General features: G+C 40.5%; 1 protein-coding gene across 1 annotated transcript; it reads left to right on the top strand.

Annotated features, from left to right (window-relative positions):
- The first annotated feature begins 299 nt into the window (after positions 1-299).
- RRAGD (Ras related GTP binding D) lies at positions 300-19,200 on the top strand. Its single transcript, XM_084201865.1, has 7 exons — positions 300-616; positions 7,022-7,317; positions 7,730-7,929; positions 8,909-9,023; positions 14,777-14,919; positions 16,708-16,856; positions 18,780-19,200. Exons 1-7 carry the CDS (start codon positions 469-471, stop codon positions 18,929-18,931), a joined length of 1,203 nt encoding a protein of 400 aa, XP_084057991.1. The 5' UTR covers positions 300-468; the 3' UTR covers positions 18,932-19,200.
- The last annotated feature ends 1,087 nt before the right edge of the window (positions 19,201-20,287 follow it).

Here is a 20,287-nt window from a genome sequence, read left to right as displayed (position 1 = left end):
CCCTCTCGGTGCCGCTGCCGGGCACACCTGGCCACTCCGCTCGCCCACCGCGGCGCCCCGCACGCCATGGGCAGCGCCTCACGTGTTCACAGCTCCCACGGGTGTCTCTCGGGACAGCAGGGCCGGGGCGAGCGGCGGCGGCGCTCGGACCCGCCGGTGAGCCCGCAGCGCCCGGCTATGCCCGCCGGCGCTGGGGTGCCTTCGGCACGGCCGGGCTTGGGAGCGGGCCCGGGCGAGCGCGGAGGCCCCGGCGGCCCCGGCGGCCCGTGACCGGGCGCGTCAGGTGACGCGGGTCACGCCGCCTCCCCGCCCGCCCCGCCGGCAGCTGCGCCGCGCTCCGCCAGCGCCGTGCGGGGGGAAGGAGGGGAGCGGCGGCGGGCGCGGCGCCAGCGCGGGACCTGCGCCCCCCGCGCCCCGAGCCTGCCGCAGGCAGAGGGGCCGCGGAGCCCCGCGAGGAGCGCGGCCGGCATGAGCCAGGTGCCGAGGAAGCTGCCGGAGGAGGAAGAGGGGGACGAGGAGGAGGAAGAGGAGGAGGAGATCGTGGGCTTGGCGGGCTACGCCGACGGGGCCGAGTCCTTCTCGGACGGGGACGCGGAGAGCGGCGGCGATGAGGCGTGTGAGTGCCGCTCGCGGCGGCCGCAGCGGCACCGGGGGCGGCGGGGCGGCGGCCGCGGGGCTGCGGGGGCGGGGGCTGGGGCTGCTCCCCGGTGAGCCCAGGGGCAGCACCGGGCTCGGAGGGGGTGCGGAGTAGCGGCCGGCGGCGAGTGCGGGTGTGGAGTGAGGCGGGGCGGGGGCCGGGGTGAGGCCGGGACGGTGGCGGGGGACGCAGGGCCGCCGCCAGGAGGTGAGGTTTGGCGGCCCTCGGATGTGGGTCAGGGAGGAGGCGAGGCTCCCCGCGGGGTTTGGGGCACGAGGGGAGCCAGGGACAGCGGTGCGGGGAAAGACGAGGCGTCCAGAGGGAGGGCAGGCCCTATTGGGGACGGGGTTGGGCGCTGGGAGGCCGGGCGGAGCGAGGATGCTGCGGAGGTGGCCATGGGAAGGGCCGGGACGGGGACAGGGTGCTCGGTGGGTCAGAGGGTACAGGGAGCTCTGAGGAAGAAGCGGGGCAAGGCTGACAGGTAGCAGGAAGCGTTGGGAAAGAGGGAGGAGGCAAAGGGGGTGCAGGCAAAGTGTGTGTGTGTAATTTCTCATCAGTATTCTTGCAAGTCTGGGGTGAGAGTTATTAGTTATTAGAGGCCACAGCTTGATGATGTGACCCGAGTGTGCCAAGGGTGGGGGGTTGGGTGTCACGCTATAAAAGGCAGCGGCCACACGCAGTCCTGTGTCCGGGGCTGCTCCGCAGCTGCGAGTGTCAGTCCCACAGTGGCAGGCTCTGCTAAATGTCCGTCTGTCTGTGCTTGTGGGGAGCCGCCTTACTCACTGCATGTTCGTGTCAGTATGGATGGTGATGCTGAGAAGGACGGGCTTACCAGGAAAAGCAGTCTCATTCAGTAGAAAAAGGAAATGCCAGCTCAGAGCCTGTTGCGTTCATTCAGAGCCTGAATTCATTCTTCTGAGACATATTTCACAAAGGAGCTTGGAGAACTCTCAGTATCACAGGATAAAAAAAGAAGTGCATTTTTATAAGAGCATAATAAAACGCCGCATGCTTTAAGTCTATTTCGATATTAGCGTGCGGAACCCTTCTCCTTAAAGGCCCAGTCCTCCAGGCTGCCATAGGAGGTGCTGTATTTACTAATGTAATTTTGGAGAGTGGAGGAAGGTCGGTGCTTTGAGTATAAGCCTTCTTGGTTAAAAGCTATAGAAATGTTAGACTGCAAGAGCTATAACTGAGATTAAATAAAGTCTTACTTGAACCTGCTAAAGAATTGCCTTCATTTTTATGTAAAGAGAATAAATTTTAATGTGATTCTTTAGTGCAATACTAACTTAGTATTTTCTGTGGAGAAATAACCCATATACTGTCTTCAGACAAATTCATTTGGATATTTTTGAATAGGAAATTGTTAAATTGCTAAAAATTGCAATTGCTTCTTTACAGTAACACCAGAATATTTTACTTGACAGAAAAGAACCTTTACATCCTGAATAGCAAAAGCAGACAGTCTATGCAGGGACTATTTTACACAGGATTAAAACAAAATCCATTTTAACTGTCCAGATTCCCTGGTTTTCTGTTCATTTTGAATTCTCCAGAGAAAGAGGCAGACCTCTGAAATGGAGGGGGCTGGGATTTGGGTCTGTGTTTTGTATAACACTGGGCTGCAGGTCAGGGGGCTTTCCCCTTTTTTTTGGTCCCCTCTTCCTGGCTCTGTACAGCAAGTAGTCCAAAATTCAGTGTCACTGCCTCCACTTTTCTACAAAGAAAGAATGAAAAGGGCAGTATAAGAAGAGCAGCTTCAATGCATGGCTGTTGGTAGTGAAGAGAGAAGCCAGGCTTAAAAGTAAAAGTATAATTTCTTCTTGTAAGATGCAGAAGATTTCAAAACTTCACATTGGTCACCCCTCACCCTATACTGGGTTTGTGTCTCCAGCTTCAGTGCTGAAACCATGGCTCTTGTCCTTTGTTTACACTTAGGGTCATATTCAGGGACCTTAAAACACTTTAAATTTACATGAAGCCTAATCATGTTTTTTATAGATGCACTTTAAAAGTGTTTAGAAGCAGGAAAGCCCTCTGCACAGTGTCCAAGGAAGTGGCTTTAAGACATACCACTGCAGAGTGCTGGACTTGTGGCAGTGAGGAACCTGGTCTTCTGGAAAAGACACTCCTGATTCTTTCCTGTAGCTATAAGAATTTTTTCCCACCAGGTGTTTCTGCAATGTCTATGAACCCCCAGTAGCTGAACACCCTTCTTTATTGCATACAAGCTTTTTCTGTTAACTCTTTAGTCTCAGGCCATCTGTTAGCACTGAAGATGTTCAGTGTTTTGTAAGGTCATTGTCTTGACAGCAATCCAAAGTGCTGCAAATACCACAATCAGAGCAGTACTGGAAATGCTACAGGAATAATGGGTTTGAAGGTAAGAGTAGGAAGTTTGGGACTGCTACCTCTCCTTTACACAGAAATGGTTAAAACTTAATACAACTGAATTAGTGGGGGGGAAAAAATCATTAGCTGTATTAGTTCAAAACTAGATTAAGAGGCTTGTTACCTTGCAGTTGGTAACATGAGCAAAATATGTTATTGAGCAGATGAGCAGTGATGGTTTATTTGGATGTTTGAAAGGTGGTAGGACGTACAGAACTTGGCATCCCCATACCATACACCCGCAAAGCACGGGTAATCACCTGCTTTGACAATTAATTGCAGTTGATCTGGAACTCAGGATGGGCTTCAAAAAGTGTTTTAGTTATCTCTATATATCTAATAGCATAAAGGAGATACTAAAGTATTCATTGTGTACTGGTGAGACAGGTTGGGACTGCTGCGTGCTGTTCTCAACTCCTCAGAGCTGTGCTCTTCTGCATGTTGCAATGCATGCAAAACCACTCCACAGGCAAGGACACAACTGCGCTTAACAGAAGTTTTGTAAGGAATTGAGTGCTTTTCTGGGGGAAAGTGCTTTTAGGTTTGTTGAGCTAAAATTGTGACTACTTCAAAGGAATGGCCTCTAACCAGCATGGCTTCTGTTCTTTATGGCTGCTTAGAAAAGTTGAAACATGAAGGGCTGTTGATATGCATTAGAGACTGGCATTTTACAACATTTACTCTTTGCAAAAGTGAATGAAGCAGGAAATGCGTAGCATCTCACAATAGGGAAAATTATCTTTCCCGTTATAGAACAGAGAAGAGTTTAGTGTTTCTCTTGGGCATATTATGATCTCACTCAGTAACCTAGTCTGGGAAGTTGCAATGATACATCTACTGGCATTTCTGTGGCAAATTAAAAAAGGAGTTGTCATGTACTCCTGCAGAGGAATGTGGGCAGGCAATGCATCGTCCAATTCTTTTACATATAAGGTAATCTCTTAACTCTCTCTGAGAGGGAAGTGCTGTAGAAGCCTTGCTATCTCATCAGGTTTGGATGATACTCTTACATTTCCCTGTCTTTGGACTGGCAGGATTTCAAAACCTAAGTAACAGTCTTACTAGCAGAAGAGCTGATCTTCATTCTTCATAGCTAATTCTGTTTGCAGTTGCAACTGTATTTTTTTTTAGTATGGCTTTAATAGAAAGCAATTTCCTGCTATTAAGCATTATAATTAGTAAAAGTCTAACAGCCTGGAATAAATTAATACCACAACATAAAAAATTCCCAAATTATTTAAAATATTTAAATATTTCTTCAGATATATTTTAGGGTTTTTAGGTTGTTTCTCAAGAAAAGGGAGTTAGGTATGTAGTTTGTCCTCTGGTTGTCTCATCAATGCTCAGAATCTTGGAAACTGCTGTCCACCTTCAACCAAATCTGAACAAAAGACGTCTCGAAGGTTATTAAGTTCCCACAAGTTTGAGGAAAACTGGCATTCAGAAGAGAGGAGAAAGCTAAATGAAGTGTCCTCAGAGGGACAATTGAGCAGTTTTGTGTGTTCACTGTGGCAGCAGCTGGCAGATGGGTGTACACAGTGTAGCCAGCTGAAATGTGCTGAGCTCCAGATCAGCCACAGCATGTCATATCTATTATGTGGAGGAGATGTCATAAGACATACAGGAGGAAGTTGGTGTTTTTGTGGTGGGAAGAGGAAGGGGACACAAAGTACAAATCCATAGATGAGTCTTTGTAAGTTCAGTTGCATCCAGAGTAAATGGGAGGCTTTTTATTTTTTTGAACCATGCAATAAAACCTCACTTGAAGCCTGTTCTTTACATGTTTTTGTAAAGTCTTTACAAAGCTTTGAATAAATTATTTTCTCTTCTGATGGCCAAAAAGCAGAGTGAGATGAAGTATGCACCACTAAATCTTGTATATTTGGTTTGGTTTATTGACAGGGCTGTACCCCCAAAACATAAAATATCTTTACATCATCTTAGAGCAGATGTTTATTATTCTTCTGGAGGTGTGAAGTATTGTAGGCACATTTCTCCCAGCCACAGGAGTACTACCTCTGTTCAAGTTGATGGGAAGAGTAGAGGAGCACATTGACCTCACTTTCTTACACTTTGTAAATTTGTTGTGTGTAGATCAGCAGAAGTGGCCATTGCTGTGTTTATTGGATGAGATTCTTACAGAGTTACCTATTCCTGTTCTCCTTGGAAGTGTTTCCCCTGTGCACCTGTTCCTGTCTGGCAATGCTCATGTGTGATAATTGACAAGAAAACAGTAACTGGTAATACCTGCCATGGTCTTTCAGTTGTATTTGAAATGGACAGGATCCCTCGGATAATGAATTGAAAACTTCTGTCAGTCACTGGTGACATGGATCTGCACTGAGTGGCACAACCTCTCACAAGCCAGTAGATGGTGCCAGGAGATGTTTTATGCTAACACTACAATATCTTCAGTCACTCAAATTTGGGAGGCACAAACAGACCTGGACAAGGTTCTGTACCCTCCTGGCAGACACACCCTTTGTTTCCGAAAGCTGTAAATGAGGCTTCAAGCACACAAGAAGATGCAAGATGTGGCCACCACCCCTGGGTGCAAAACATGCTCCTTGGCAAAGGATTCCTTTAAGCTTCATCTTTTTTTGGTTGATAAGACTATGTAATAAATTGGCAGGTTCAAATTGTTACTGATGTTTCTTGTTTTGGATTTTCGTGTTTTGGGAGTAAAGCAGGGCATATTCAAGAATGATGCATGTGAATAAATGTGTGCCAGATAAGTTTTACAATTCAAAACTTATCCCAGCAGAAAAAGAAATGCAATTATGTTGTGCTGTGAGGTATGATCTGAATAGTCTGTGGTGCAATGGATGGGAGAAGGTCTACCAAACCTCACTGGATAGTATGTTTAGCCTGTTGTGTGATCAGTATTTTGAGCCTGATCTCTGTGTGCTCTGAGTTGTACTCTGTGGATTCAGCACTGATGGCTCATTTTTTTTTTTGGGCTGCTTGTGTTTGACACTGCAGTGTGACAGAGGTGTTTCAAAGCATTTTACATTATAAGGGCAGTTCCATTTCACCTCAGCACCAAAGGACATTTCAAAGTTATAGGCTAACTAAATTCAGCAATTTTGACTGCTTTGGGTGTTTTGATTAGAGATACCTGAAGCTAAAGTGTGTACAGAAATGGATAGCTATACATTCGTGTGCTTACACATATAACAGCATAGTTTACTGTTGGAACTACTTCATGCTGATATAACTGCATCAGCACCAGAAAAAGTAGTGCCAGTTTCAAACTGGGGTAGGTAACACAATAAAACCCCTGTGTTCCCAGGCCTTTGTTTTGCAAATAGGCAGATGATATTCTGTAATCTTATTTATTGGATAACAGACCTTTACAGATTGTAACACAAATTGCTGAGCAGCAGGTGAAACCCTAAGCACCTTAGAAAAAGACTCCTCATGAGCTCAGTAAGCAACATAGAAGCACTGTGGGCCTGCTGAGTTGAACTCTTTCTGTAGCTTCTTGCATGTGTGATTTAACTTATTAATTTGTTTATTTGTTGATTGATTTTAGAGAAAGGAAGCCCTCAGATCATGCAGAGGTACTTAACAGAGTCTTACTCTGTTCTTCCAGCATTGTGGTGTAGCTATCTGCTGGAAAGGGTATTTGTTATCAGATGCTACTCTTTTAAAGGAGAATATATGTGGCATAGTGTTAATTAGAGTAAAATTAGGTTTTTAAAGATGTCTATGTGTGATAACAGATTTTTCACATACAAACAGAGCAGTCAAACCTTCTGCAGTTTTTGTCTTGGAAGTGAGGAGTAGATTTTCTGATAGTATACCCTAAGGGACAAATAATTCAAGTCAGAATGCCTGTAGCACTGCTCTCTAAGCTTAAACATTGGTAACATTTGCATAAATTAATATAAAAATTTCATGGAAATAAATATCAAATGCATGTTATCTGGCAGTTACTAATTATATTGCCATAGCATATTCCTTTTCTTCTTGTGTGATTTTATTCAGTTTTGGATTTCAATGATCCCTTCAGTACTGAAGTTAAGCCAAGAATCCTACTCATGGGATTGAGAAGAAGTGGAAAGTCTTCCATTCAGAAAGTTGTCTTTCACAAAATGTCGCCGAATGAGACTCTCTTCTTGGAGAGCACAAACAAGATCTGCAGAGAGGATGTTTCCAACAGCTCCTTTGTCAACTTTCAGATATGGGATTTTCCTGGGCAAATTGACTTCTTTGACCCTACGTTTGATTATGAGATGATTTTCAGAGGCACTGGAGCACTGATATTTGTTATTGATTCTCAGGTAAAAAAAGGGGCTTTAAGCTATTTTTGTTTTCTTCCTTCAGCAATAGACAAATGGGTTGGAAAGCACAGGGTTTTTCAAAGCAAATAAATAATCTACATCACAAACACACATTAAAAGAAGTCATTAAAACTTGAAGACCAGCTTGGCTATTTTTAATCTCTCTCTGCAGGGTGTTTGGAAGTTATCTAATTTGTTTTAACATCTCAAGGTTCTTGCTCAGATTCCTAAGTGCTGACAGCATGAGATTGGTGCACATGCTGGATGTAGGCTCAGGCTTCTACTTATAAAACATTAAAAAAATCAAGCTGCTTTTGAGCTGTAGTACTATTTAAAAATAAGTATCATAAAATATAATATATATATCTTTAAATACTTTCCTAAGTTATAGCTCTTCTTTTTCCTTTATTAGGATGATTATATGGAAGCATTAGCTCGGCTGCATCTTACTGTGACCAGAGCCTATAAAGTGAATCCAGATATCAACTTTGAAATCTTTATCCATAAAGTGGATGGTTTATCTGATGACCATAAGATTGAAACACAGAGGGATATTCACCAGAGGGCAAATGATGACCTTGCAGATGCTGGATTGGAGAAGATTCACCTCAGGTGAGAAAAGTTGCTGTGCAGAGAATGCTAGAGAGGAGAGCAGCTTATTTGACAAGTTACCATTTTCTGTCCTCTTGAAGTAGCAGGCAACATGCTTTTGATATATGAAGGAAAGTGATAATCAGAGATACTGCATTTAACCTGAGCCAAAGTATCCTATTTCTGATTGTTGTCTTGAAGGGAAAGATGGAGAGCTGCTTAATAACAGATGACAAACATGTCAGAATCCTATTAGGTTTTGCTGCAGTTGCTGTCTTGAAATAAGTTGGCTTGGACAGTGACAACAACCAGTAGAGTTCCAGGCCATGGATGTATATGCCACCACATCACTTTTGCCTTCTCTGAAAGCTCTGTGCCACATGGTCCCTCCCAGTCACTCATCCTCACTGTTGCAGCCTGCTTGGAGCCGCTTGGGAAGACTTGTGCTGTATCTTTGCCTTGTGTCTTCTGGTAAAATGGGTTATTCTAGCAAATGGTGACGAGTAGTGGACTTTGCAGACTGGGAACCAGAGAACATCAGGTTGTCATGGCTTTCTCAGCACTTTAAAGCCAAGTACAAATATATTAAAAAGAGAGGCCTGCTCCATGAACATGTCAGCTCTTTGGAGCTCTTAAGTATGCCACCACATCACTGCACTGATAAATGGGTCCACAGCTTTCAAAAAGTGGATCACAATAAGCATATTCAGTAATACTCCTCTCCTGAAATTTGATAAATATTTTTGTAAGAATATCAGCATGGGAGTTGCATTAAAAAGTTCTACATTGAGTTCTATGTTTCACTGTCTAGGCTGGGGGGTTTTTAGTATAGAGATTAAGTCCTGTGTTTCAATAATTTTATGACTTTTGATCACAGGGGGTAATTGCATTAGTGTAGGCACTTACTGTCTGACAATATTTTATTTCACTCATATTATGAAAGGTACATCATGTTCACAGTATGTGGCTAAAAGGAAAATGTGGTGACATTTTTTTCCAGCTTTTATCTGACAAGCATATATGATCATTCTATATTTGAAGCATTTAGCAAAGTGGTACAGAAACTGATTCCACAGCTCCCAACACTGGAAAACCTGCTTAACATCTTTATTTCAGTAAGTACTTATTATGTCCTTTGTCTGTAGATCTGGCTGTGTCCAACATGCATGTTCAGATACTCTGTTCACTGCCTTCTTAGAGATCATGAGCAATGTGAACTCTCAGAGAAATTATCAGAACTTAGTTGAAATGCACCTCCATGCAGCTTGGCATCACCACCATGTCTATTAAACAGCATTGATGAGCTGCTGAGATACTCAGAGTATTTCCTGAGTCACATAAAATGGGTTAGCTGCCATCACTTTTCTGCTCATAACATCAATCTGAATGTTGCAAAAGTCTGTGCTGCATGTATGTGTTGAAGTTGCACTTAAACCGTGTATGAATAAATATTTAAAGGAACATAATCTAGTCCGACCTCATATGGGGAGCTGTCTGTAGTGCTTCCCAGAATTAATTTTACTTTGTATCGGAAAGTTTACTGAGCTTAAAAAATCTTCTTATGTCATGAAATTTTTAGACATAGAGTCCACCACAATTTTCACTGCTTCCATTGTTACTCTGAAGGCCATTTAGGGAGTCTTGTATATCTAGTGGTTTGTTACCACTGTGGAAGAGATTGCTTGCTCCACTCTTCCTGTATGTCTGATCCCTTCCTTGCCTTTGTGCTGGCTCTGACACTCACTTGTTCCCTCATGGGGTTACTATACCATGCACTTATGCACTGCTTAATTTAGTTAAAAGCAGGTGATGGAGGAGTCCAACATGCTCTTGTTCTGACACAAGGTAAGAGATGGAAACATGGGGCAGTGAGTGAAGGGGAGCACAGTGAGTAGTTTGTGAGAAGGGGAAAACTCCCTATTTTAGTGGTCGTTATATCAGGTCATAATGGCTCCGAAAACTGCACCCTTTCTCACAATATTCTAATTTTTTGCTTAGCATCTAGCACTAATTTCTGAAGCTTCAATTTCCAAGCAAGATACTTTGTTGTGTCTTCTTGTGATTTTGACATAAGAAATTATTTAATATCATTCAACAGCTTGTAAGATAAAATTAAGACTTCATGGTTTCTCAGTGTGAAAATGGAGAGAGATAAAAGTTGGATATGACAGGGAAAGCTAGGAATAGAGGAAGGTCATTCTAAAACTTATTCTCTTACTATTAAACAGCACATTTATACTGTTTCATAATGAATAGTTTGCTACAAAGATCTGTTTCTTCCAAAACAGCTGGACTGTATACCAGTTATTATCATGTAGTCTCAAAACTCCATGACAGAAAGGTAATGAAGAAATGATGACAACAATTCTAGAGCAATTAGATAGTGGTTTTGGCACACAGTCATTCCAAGAAAGCTGGCTGAATAATAGTCTTCCCTGTGCCAGTCACTCCAGTCACTCTTTGTGAGTCAGATCTCTGTATGGAGTCTCCTCACTGTTTGGAGTTGGTGAAGGGTTTGTACAGAATCTCCACATGAACTGAGCACAGACAGCTTCCTGAATGACATATGACAGTTGCTCGTGTGTCTGAAACACCCAGCTTCAATCACACCTGCAGTATCAGGTACAGTTGGTAAGGAAGAAAATGTATTTCAAATAAATGGGATGTGTACTAAAGTGAGGGAGGTGTACTATTTCCCCTGTTCAGTATGGCAAAAGTCTCAGACTGTTTCTTTGCTCCAATTTCTAAATGACCTTGGGCCATGTGTAGCTGCATCACTAGGTCCTCAGCATGCTTGCTGTTTTTACAAGTATCTTCTATCTGTAGACAGAGAGACTCAGAATTATTATTTGCAGGGTAGATAAAACATTGTTCTCCCTCATACAATTAGTTAGGGGGTGCCTCTTTACCTTGGCAACTTAATCACAACGAATTTTGGCATGGATTTTGGTCACGCCTTACCTCAGGAAGCCAGCGTGTTGGATATCAGGGCGTGGGTGTATTCGTGTTCTACTTTTGCGTTTCAGCAGCATTCACGAGGAAGTGCTTTCATTTATGCCATGGAGACTTCCAACACAAAAAGCTGACGATTACAAAAATAGATCTGCTATCACTCTTAAGTTCACAGCAGGCTTTTTCCCCAGTTTATTACGCCACAGTGTGTGAGCATGTTTGAGGAACCATCAGTGTGATAATACTGCATTCTTTAATGTAACAGCTTGTAAGTCATTAAATAACTGGCACTAAAAATCCACATTAATCATATCTGACTAACACACCAGCTTCATATAGAATGATGCCTGTTTCTTAATTACTGTGGCCTTAACCAATCAAGTTATGTGACATGGGAGAGCGTATTTTCATGTGAGGGTTGTTTGGTTGGTTTTGAGGGATATTAAAAAGTATGTATTAAGACAAACAATTATTATAGTTAAAATAAAACTATATACAGTTTTGATCACTTAATGATTTAAATTTTGTAAACTATAAATTCAAATGTAGTGATAAAAATGAATTCATGAAATCTGCTGTGGGATGTAAGGCCTGTTTAAATAATTGTCCAAAATTAATTACTAACTGGATGTGACTGGCAATATCCTCTTGAGTTCTTTTGAGAGTCGCTTTTTTAGGGCCAAATTCTGGCTTACTTTCATACATTAAAGACAGAATAGATAGGCCTGCTTACCTATCCTAGGAATTGGGGGAATACTACCACTTTTACTGAACCCATTCTATTTAAGGAATAGAAACTGTCTTCTGCATCATCACACCCCACATAGTTGAGAGACATGGTTTGAATTTCAAGTACCTCATGGTTTTTACCTATCCAAAATAAAATCTCATATATTCATTGCAGATTTTTCACAATGACTCTCTTGGTTCAGCTTAACCATGGAATATTCTTACATCGTTTCAGAGTGCCTTTAGCACATGTTGCATCTTGTCTGCAGACTGTAGGGTTGTGTCAGATAGAACTGGTGTTTACTCAGACCCTGCTCTCATTCAATCAATGCCAGCCTTTCATTCAGTAAGGAACCCACCAGCTCCAGTACAAAAACAATTGATTTCTTATTGTAATTTTCCCTAAGCATTAATGATGTAATGTCTCTTTGAATATTACTTTTAATCCACCTTTTCCTGCTTTTTTATGACTTTTTATTATTGTTTCTACAATTTCTGTTTGGGTTCTTCTGTGGGCTGGGGGTAGCAGGTGGAGGGTGGAGTGTTGAGTAGTTTCCACACAAAACTTTTGGGAAATCCTTTGACTTTTTGGTTACAGTTGTACTAAAAACCCTGGGAAATGAAATATTTGAAGGCATGTTGGGTAAATTTAGTGGTTACTACCATCCTACTGTTTCACAGAGATTTCTGTCGCTATACAAAGTTCTAAAGAAGCAGATATGTGCAGTTTCTTAGCAGGTCCTACCACAATGGATTGGCTGCAATTGAAAACAGGCATAGTTTAAGAGACCAATTTCTGTCCTTAACCAGCAGGTGTAACTGCTGGCATGGCAGAATGTCTCAAGACCTTCATGGCAAACGTTCAGAAAACTTTCTGAACTGTCACTGCAAGTACAGACAAGCTGCAGCACCTGGAGCTCTGAGATGAAAAAATCACTTGTTAAATGTTATTATATTGTCATTGGCATCTTAATAATTTTAAGTGCATCTTACCTGTACAGCTGAAATTGTTGCTATGTCTCTCTTTTTGTAATACAAAACTTCATCATTGACTTCTCATGAATGACACTGCAGGGTTCAAGTTTCAGCTTCTTCTGTCTGAAATGACTTGTATTTTCAAATACAATTTTGGCAATGAGTTACAGCTATGTACTTACATGATATTTCAAAAGAGTCTTGTAATTAATCTTATTTGACAGTATCTGTTTAACTGTGTGAGGTGCTGTCAGAATTACTATTTTAAAAATAAAATTACAGAACTCCCATCTGTGGCCAGAACAAGCAGCTTAAATATGCATACATTTTGTTCTTTGTGCTCAAAGAACATAGACTCATAGAACCCTGAAGGCTGAAAGGGACCTTTAGAGATCAGCTGCTGCTCAGAGTCAGGCCAGTTACAGCAAGTTGGTTATGGCTGGGTCCACTTCAGCTTTGTGCATTTGGAAGGATAGAAACACTAAAAACTCCCAGGTCAGCATGTTCCTAATCCTTCACCACTCCTCCATTAATTTTTTTTTCTTGTTTCAAGTCAGAATTCCAGACTGTGCCTTTTGGCTTCTGTCCTTCAACATTGTAGTTCTGAGAAGAGCTTGGCTCTGGCTCTGGCTTTTCTGAACTCTTACATTAGGTATTTGTAGATAGCAATGAGTCTTCTCTTCTTCAGGTTGAACAAAGCCATTTCTTTGAGACTCTCCTTGTACATTCTGTGCTTCAGCCCATATATCTAAGATATCCACAGTGTATACTTTGTTTTTAATATTTTTGTACTATTGACTTACTGAAGTAGGACACTCAGAGAGTCTTTTCCATTATGAAATACAAGAAATTCGCCTCTATACTCTGTTTTTACTAATGGATATTTGCAGCCTTAGCTCTGTGTGCAGTGATGGAGGAATGACACCTCTTTAAGAAAATGTCCAAAATACTGCTGGCCATTGTTCAGTAGCATAGCTAGTGTTGGAAGTTTTTCTGCCTATTTCAGGAAATGTGGAAAGCAGGAGAGTCACTTTAGTTACTTAACTATGTGTTAAACAGTTGACTTAGAAAAGAAGGAAGAAAAAATGGAAAAGTTCTGTAACTGTACAAAAGAAGCTGAAACTATTAAAACTCGTTAGGGATTTTCAGTGTGGTTTTTGTTGGTTACAGAACTACTGTGGCAGCAATCCCAAACCATGTTAAAATGGGAATCCCATTTCTGGAGACAATTCAGTTGGATGGAGAAAATTGCTTGTCTTCCCATATAGATGGATACTGAAGAGTATTTTATAGCTTGTGCTTTAGCAATTTTGGGAAATTGCCCTTTTTTCATGATGGGACAGTTGTGCAGGTGTAATCCTTTGACATGAGCCAGCAAGGCTACTGTTTTCAGTTAAGAAGTACACTTTTTTTTTTTCCAGGAAGCAGAGGCTTATGGCTTATTTACCTTATCTACACAAAGAGTAAGAGCTAGCATTCCTGGCTAGCTTCTCAGAGCTGTGAATATGATACATCTCCAGTATGGAGAGTGTCTTAATCAGCTTGGCAGGATCACAGGAACACAGCTGTCATCATTTTAGCAAGCCTTAGCATTTTAAACATGGCTTTAACTACCAGTGCTACATGAAGCCTGAAAGCACCATCACAATGCTGGTCTCTCTCCTGTGATCCTAGAAGGTGTTCTGCAGAACCAGACAGTAGAAGACCTACAGACTGCAATGGAAAAATGTCTTAATTTCCTTGGAAATCAGTTCCTGAGCAATACTGTCTTCTTTGTCCATCAGCGTTTTCTTTCCCTTGTTTCTATCTTCTCATATGCCCACTTAGAGTAACTTTAGATTACAGCTTTCTTTTTTGTCTGTTGCTACAATTAAAACACTAAAATCTTGAACTTGGAAGATTTTTCTGCTCCCCCCTTGCCCTCCCTCATTTTCCACTGAAAAGAAATCTCTCCAGGTGGAGCAGTTTGGAAGTGTCACTTGGCATTATGTCTGCTCAGAGGCAGAAAATATTGGAAGGTTTGTGGGCATTATGGTTTGCTACAAATACATCAGTGCTGTATGTACAGTTCTTTCAAAATGAGCTTGATTGCAATTTAATTTCTTTAGCCTAGACTTTTTGTATAACAGGCAAGTAAGGGAACAGAAAAGGTTGGGGTTAATTTGAAAACATGGATTCCACTTTATTTTTCTTTTTTTCTTCTCTTGAATAGAATTCTGGGATTGAAAAAGCATTTTTATTTGATGTAGTCAGTAAGATCTATATTGCAACAGACAGCACTCCAGTGGATATGCAAACTTACGAGCTCTGCTGTGATATGATAGATGTTGTGATTGACATTTCTTGTATATATGGGTAAGTAAATTGTGAATGTTTTCCATAAAGCTGTGTACTGAGAATCTGAATAGCGTCAAAATTCCAGTGATGTGGGTGTAAACAATAATGAGAATGGGTATTTTGCCAGGACGGGAGGAGAAAACAGTTGGCTTCTGAGGGACTGATCCTTCCCAGCCATAAGCATTGTTCCCTGTTCAGTCTCTTTTGTGAGCATCTTTCTCTTTCTATGCTAATAATGTTATTTGGAGGAAGAAGTCAGAAGAAACCAACCTAAAATAAAAGTAAACATCATCTTTTTCTTCCCTAGGGATGAAATCAGAAGGATGCCTCCTGTTTTAAAAAGAAGTGGGGCCATATTTAGTTTTATTTAATAGTCAGTAGCCTCTAATAGCCTCAGAGAGTTGTTTTACTCTCACTTCAGTTCTCTGTTCGTCCTCTATTCCCTACATGACCTTTCTGATTTTTTTTCAATTTCCCCTTCTTGTACATTGGCAAGTGGAAATCTCCTGGGCTGGCACGTACATCTCATTGCAAGTTATGTGTTCAGTGGCTGGGCCCTCGGCCAAATGTAATGCCAGCCATTCCTGGGAAAGGCAGGGGCACATTAGGAATTAGTGCACTAAGACGCTTACACTTGGAGGCCAATGCACAACATGCTTAGAGAGTGGTAGGCTGGGCTAGCTTTGCATTTGTACCCACTGACAGACTTCTTGCATTCTTGGAAGAGGTGCAAGGGAGAGTCCTGGTGCACACATGCAATAAGCACTGGAACAATAAACTTTTAGGTTGAATACTTAACCTAAAATCTCTGAAGTTTGTATATTCTACCACATGTTTCAGATTTTGGAGTCATCACTTCAGTAACTGTGTAAGAACTTGTTTTACAGAGTTATAAAATAAAGGATGCTGATTTTTGTAAAGAGAAAGATTCTGCTGTGTAGTTCAAAAGCGGAGTGTGCATTTAATATTTATGTGTACAACACCACTTGTGGGGCTCTTTATTTACAAAATATCATTCTGCCACTGTGCTTGTGTAGCCATTTAGCATTTATCACCAGAGATCTGCTTGCCATTTTTTAGTTACAGACTAAAGATGATATTACAATTAATTTTTTGTCCTCTGTTCCTGGACCATCTGTGGAACTTGCTGCCACTTTAATATATTATTGAGACTAATTGTTCTGGGAGGGTGGTGATGATAACTATCCATTTAACAATATCTGTGTACATTCAGGAATGAGGATAAAATTACAATGTTACAATGTACAAAAACATAATACAGTGATCATCATGACACAGCATCTGTGAATGAGAAGTCTCTTTTCATAATATGTTGCAAAAGCAAACATCTCCTGAGGAATGTCTCATGGTGTCTTAAACTATCAGTCAGCTGCTATCACTCAAGCAAGGTTACTGGGTTTGGAATTATCAGTACAGACCTACTGTTTCACATGTTTATGATAAGTCATAATATAAAGCACTGATTAAAAAAAAAAAAAGCAGCCTTGTGGTAAACAGGTGGTAACTTACTGAGGAAAAAATGAGGTTCCAGTTCAGGCACTTGGCAATCAAACAATCTGATTTCTAGCCCCAGATCTAAGGTTTGGTGTGTGATGTGATAAACAATTTAATCTCTTTGTCTTCTTAGTTTACTAGTGTGTAGTTTGAAGAAGAGTCTCCCTGAAAGATGAAAATTAAGATTTCATAAAATTTGAGATTGTTTGGTGAGAGAACCAATGTAGCAGTACTTTTATTACCTAATCTGGTGTCTTATCTTTTCTTGTTTGTTTGAATACTGCTCTTTAGGCTTAAAGATGATGGCACTGGAACCCCTTATGACAAAGAATCAATGGCAATCATAAAACTGAATAATACAACTGTCCTTTATTTAAAAGAGGTGACAAAATTCCTCGCTCTTGTTTGTTTTGTCAGAGAAGAAAGCTTTGAGAGAAAAGGTATTTTCCCCTTTTCTAGTATTGCATTAATTTTCCTTTGTATTAGTGAGTTAATGAATAACTGAGGTTGTCGTTAGCTGATAACAGTTTCTAACTGTATCATAAATATTGAGGTAAGTACAGCTTGATAAAGCTTACATAACATTTTTAAAGGGATGAAAGTACTTGTGCAGGCATTAAGATGGGATGAAATCATAAATGTATTTCACAAATTTCTGATATGAAAGCATTTGAAGCAGTAAAGCTTCCACCTGCAACTGTAAGACTGTGTTAATTTATCTTCACTGATACTGGTTTGTACCTGTTGACACCAGCATACACATTTGGTACAGCTTGCCTGCCATAACCAAGGGAAAAATTTTGAAACTGACTGATAGAATGTTCTTACTTTTCTTATATCTGAAAGCAGGCTTTTGAAAAATTGCATATTTAGGACCTAGTCTTATTTAGGAGTGCTTTAATTTTGCAGTTAAAGTGCATAAAATTTCTTTGTCATCTTTCTGACCATGGTCAAGTCAATACTGAACCCTTAGTTCATGACTTCTCTGCCCACTGGCATGATGTTCACTGAGTTGCTGGTCTTTGTGAGATGCCCTGAGACCAAAACTCAGCAGTGGAAGAGCAAGCTTTCATCTGGGTTCATGTGTCCCATCTTGTGATAGTAATTTCACCAGTCAGTGTTGGTGTGTTTGTGAACACAGCACTTGTACCATGTCTGCTGGGCTGTTTGACAGCCTGGTGAGCTTTTTGTAGAACTTAAACTGGTCAAATGTCTCTTCCATACCCCTACCACCTTTATTGCTTATGAATGTTGGATGCAGTTGCTCTCTGTAGAAAGCATAACAAGTGTTATTTCTGCATACTTATTAACAGCACTGTTTCAGAAAGACACCATGTTGAATAAACATCCATTAGGGTTTGTCCATAACTGTGTGAGGTTGTTGTGTCTGCATAGTTGGGACACTTGGTAGCCTTCACTCTTCTGCAGTACAATTCTGGTATTATGGAGATGAGCTTTTTGGGCCTCGTGAATTCCAAGTACTATTTTGTCTGAACTATAGGAAGACAGAAAACAGTTTCTGGGAAAAAAACCAAAGTGTAACATGGTGGATTTAGACCACTTAAAAATATGCATTTCCTCTTAGGAAAACTGAAGTGGAAAATGCTGCAGTATTTGAGTTAAGAAAGCTTATGGCATTAATATTAAATGAATTCATGAGCTCAGTACCAAAATTCTAAAATTATATTGTGGTATTACAGAACTGTAGCACTCAGTAAATCTTCCAATTGACTACCAATATGACTTTACAGCTTTTCTGTGGGATTACATTCAGCCCACTAACATGGTAATGTTATCTGCCTATTATGTAAGTATCTAATCTAACAGCATGTCTATTGTGTTACTTTTTAATTACAGTGTAAGATGAAATACAGCTAGCTGAGATTTGGTAACAGTTCTATCAAGTATCCATTTCAAAGTTTATATATTGTCAAAAAATGAAGATTTCTTGATTAATAGATGGTACTTATTTTTATCGCAGTTATTCTGTAAAGCAGATTTCCAAATGACACCATATTTTATGAAAGATTTCAGGTTTTTTTCTAGTATGCTGAGCACTTCTTCAAGGCCCTTTATTAAATTATGGATCTGTAATCTGCCAGTGAACTTGTATTTGATTTCTCTTAAAATGTACCAGTATATATAGTAGCAGACATTGTATCAAACTCTAATGCTTACTATGAATTGTTTGTATTTCTCAAATGTGCTTTTCCTTAGCACAGAAAAAATTCTTGGACAGTTCACTGAATATGACCTCCAGACAGAGTATGGTATATCACTAAACATAGAATATAAGCAGTATTTTCATTACGTTATATATATGAATGCCTTTATTAATATGTAAAACATTTCTGTCTCTGTAGGATTAATAGACTACAATTTCCATTGTTTTCGAAAAGCCATACAAGAAGTATTTGAAGTAAGAATGAAAGTAGTAAGATCTCGAAAACATCAAAGCCACCTGCAAAAAAATAAAAGACCCACTCCCAATGGGACACCAAGAATGCCACTGTAACTGAGGTTTTCTGGCAATGTGACAAGCAAAGTTTTCATGAAGTTGATGTGACTTCTGCATCTCATTGCACTGAGGGAAGAGGAAAACAAATGGGACTGGTGTATTATATGAATTTTCCCTGAACGTTCAGAAAGCACTGCTTAAATATTTTTATCCAATCAGTTTTTTCATATAGTGAGCACTTTGAGCAAAATGTTGTATATATAAACATTGAGGTGAGCACTTGTAAGAATTTTCTTAATATATGCTGTAAACCTTTTTCATGCCATATTAAGAAAAAACAGCTGTGACAGAAATACTGGGTACATAATTTGCACTTTTTCATGTTTTTCTTGTGGACTTGGACTTTGATAAACTTAGTTTTTATGGTGATTTTGATGCATGGTGTCAGGTAAAATGTATGCTGTAGTTTATTTACCTGCTACAATCAAATTGGTTAGTAAACAATTAAGAAAACTTGGTACAATGCCTTTTTAAATTTGTGACAGCTAATACCTAACATTCATACAGATCTAATTTCATATATTTTTCAATTTGTAAACTGAAGAATAATATTGAAGTATTGCAGCAATAAGCACCTTACCAGAGTTCGTAACTGGTAGGTAAATATTAGCTTTTATAAAACAGGCTTTTGGCCAAATTTCATCCGGAGTTCTCCTTAACACTGGTCATGCCCTCTCTTGGGTCTGGTTTTGTTATTTACCTCAGCATATACCACAAAAATACCTTTCTATAAAGATGATTGTTTTGTAAAATGGCTCTATGTTGCACTGGTATTTTTATAAGGCTTCAGAGGAGTATGTTGTATCTGTACAGCTGGATTTACATTGCTAAGTTTGTGTCGAGAGCCTGCACGTGTACAGTTGGTGCAATGAAGAATCTGTATGAATTTCCACCCTGGCATTCTGATGTACTGATAAGTCATAAAGGTGTGAGCACTGGGTTCTGATTCCCTCAATCAGGGGTACATCTGTGATTGAAATCAAGATGAGACCATTAAAATGAGGACTGGACAATCTACCTGCTGTAATAATCAGCGTACATCACTACTTTTTATTTTAATATTGAACATGGGCAGATTTATCACAGGATCAGCCAGGACAGCAGAGGACTCTCAAACCTAAAAAGAAGTAACACTTACTTTCCATGTTCTGTATTCAGTGTTTTTGTTTAATTAGTGATGCAAAATTATAATTTCTCGATGGAAGGGAAACTCTAATTTTTACCAATTGCATGCGCAGTCTAACGGTTTTGTTGGCAGCTTTTGGGAGTGAGAAGAACTTGACCAGAATGGGAGGCAGCTTGCTGTACACCAGAAACAGGTAAGGGGAAATGTACCTTATTCACAGCTAATCT

The sequence above is a fragment of the Fringilla coelebs genome, assembly GCF_963513975.1.
Source record: "Fringilla coelebs genome assembly, chromosome: 3".
Taxonomy (NCBI): Eukaryota; Metazoa; Chordata; class Aves; order Passeriformes; family Fringillidae; genus Fringilla; species Fringilla coelebs.
Note: the sequence above shows the minus strand (reverse complement) of the source record. Positions and strands in the feature narration are given on the sequence as shown.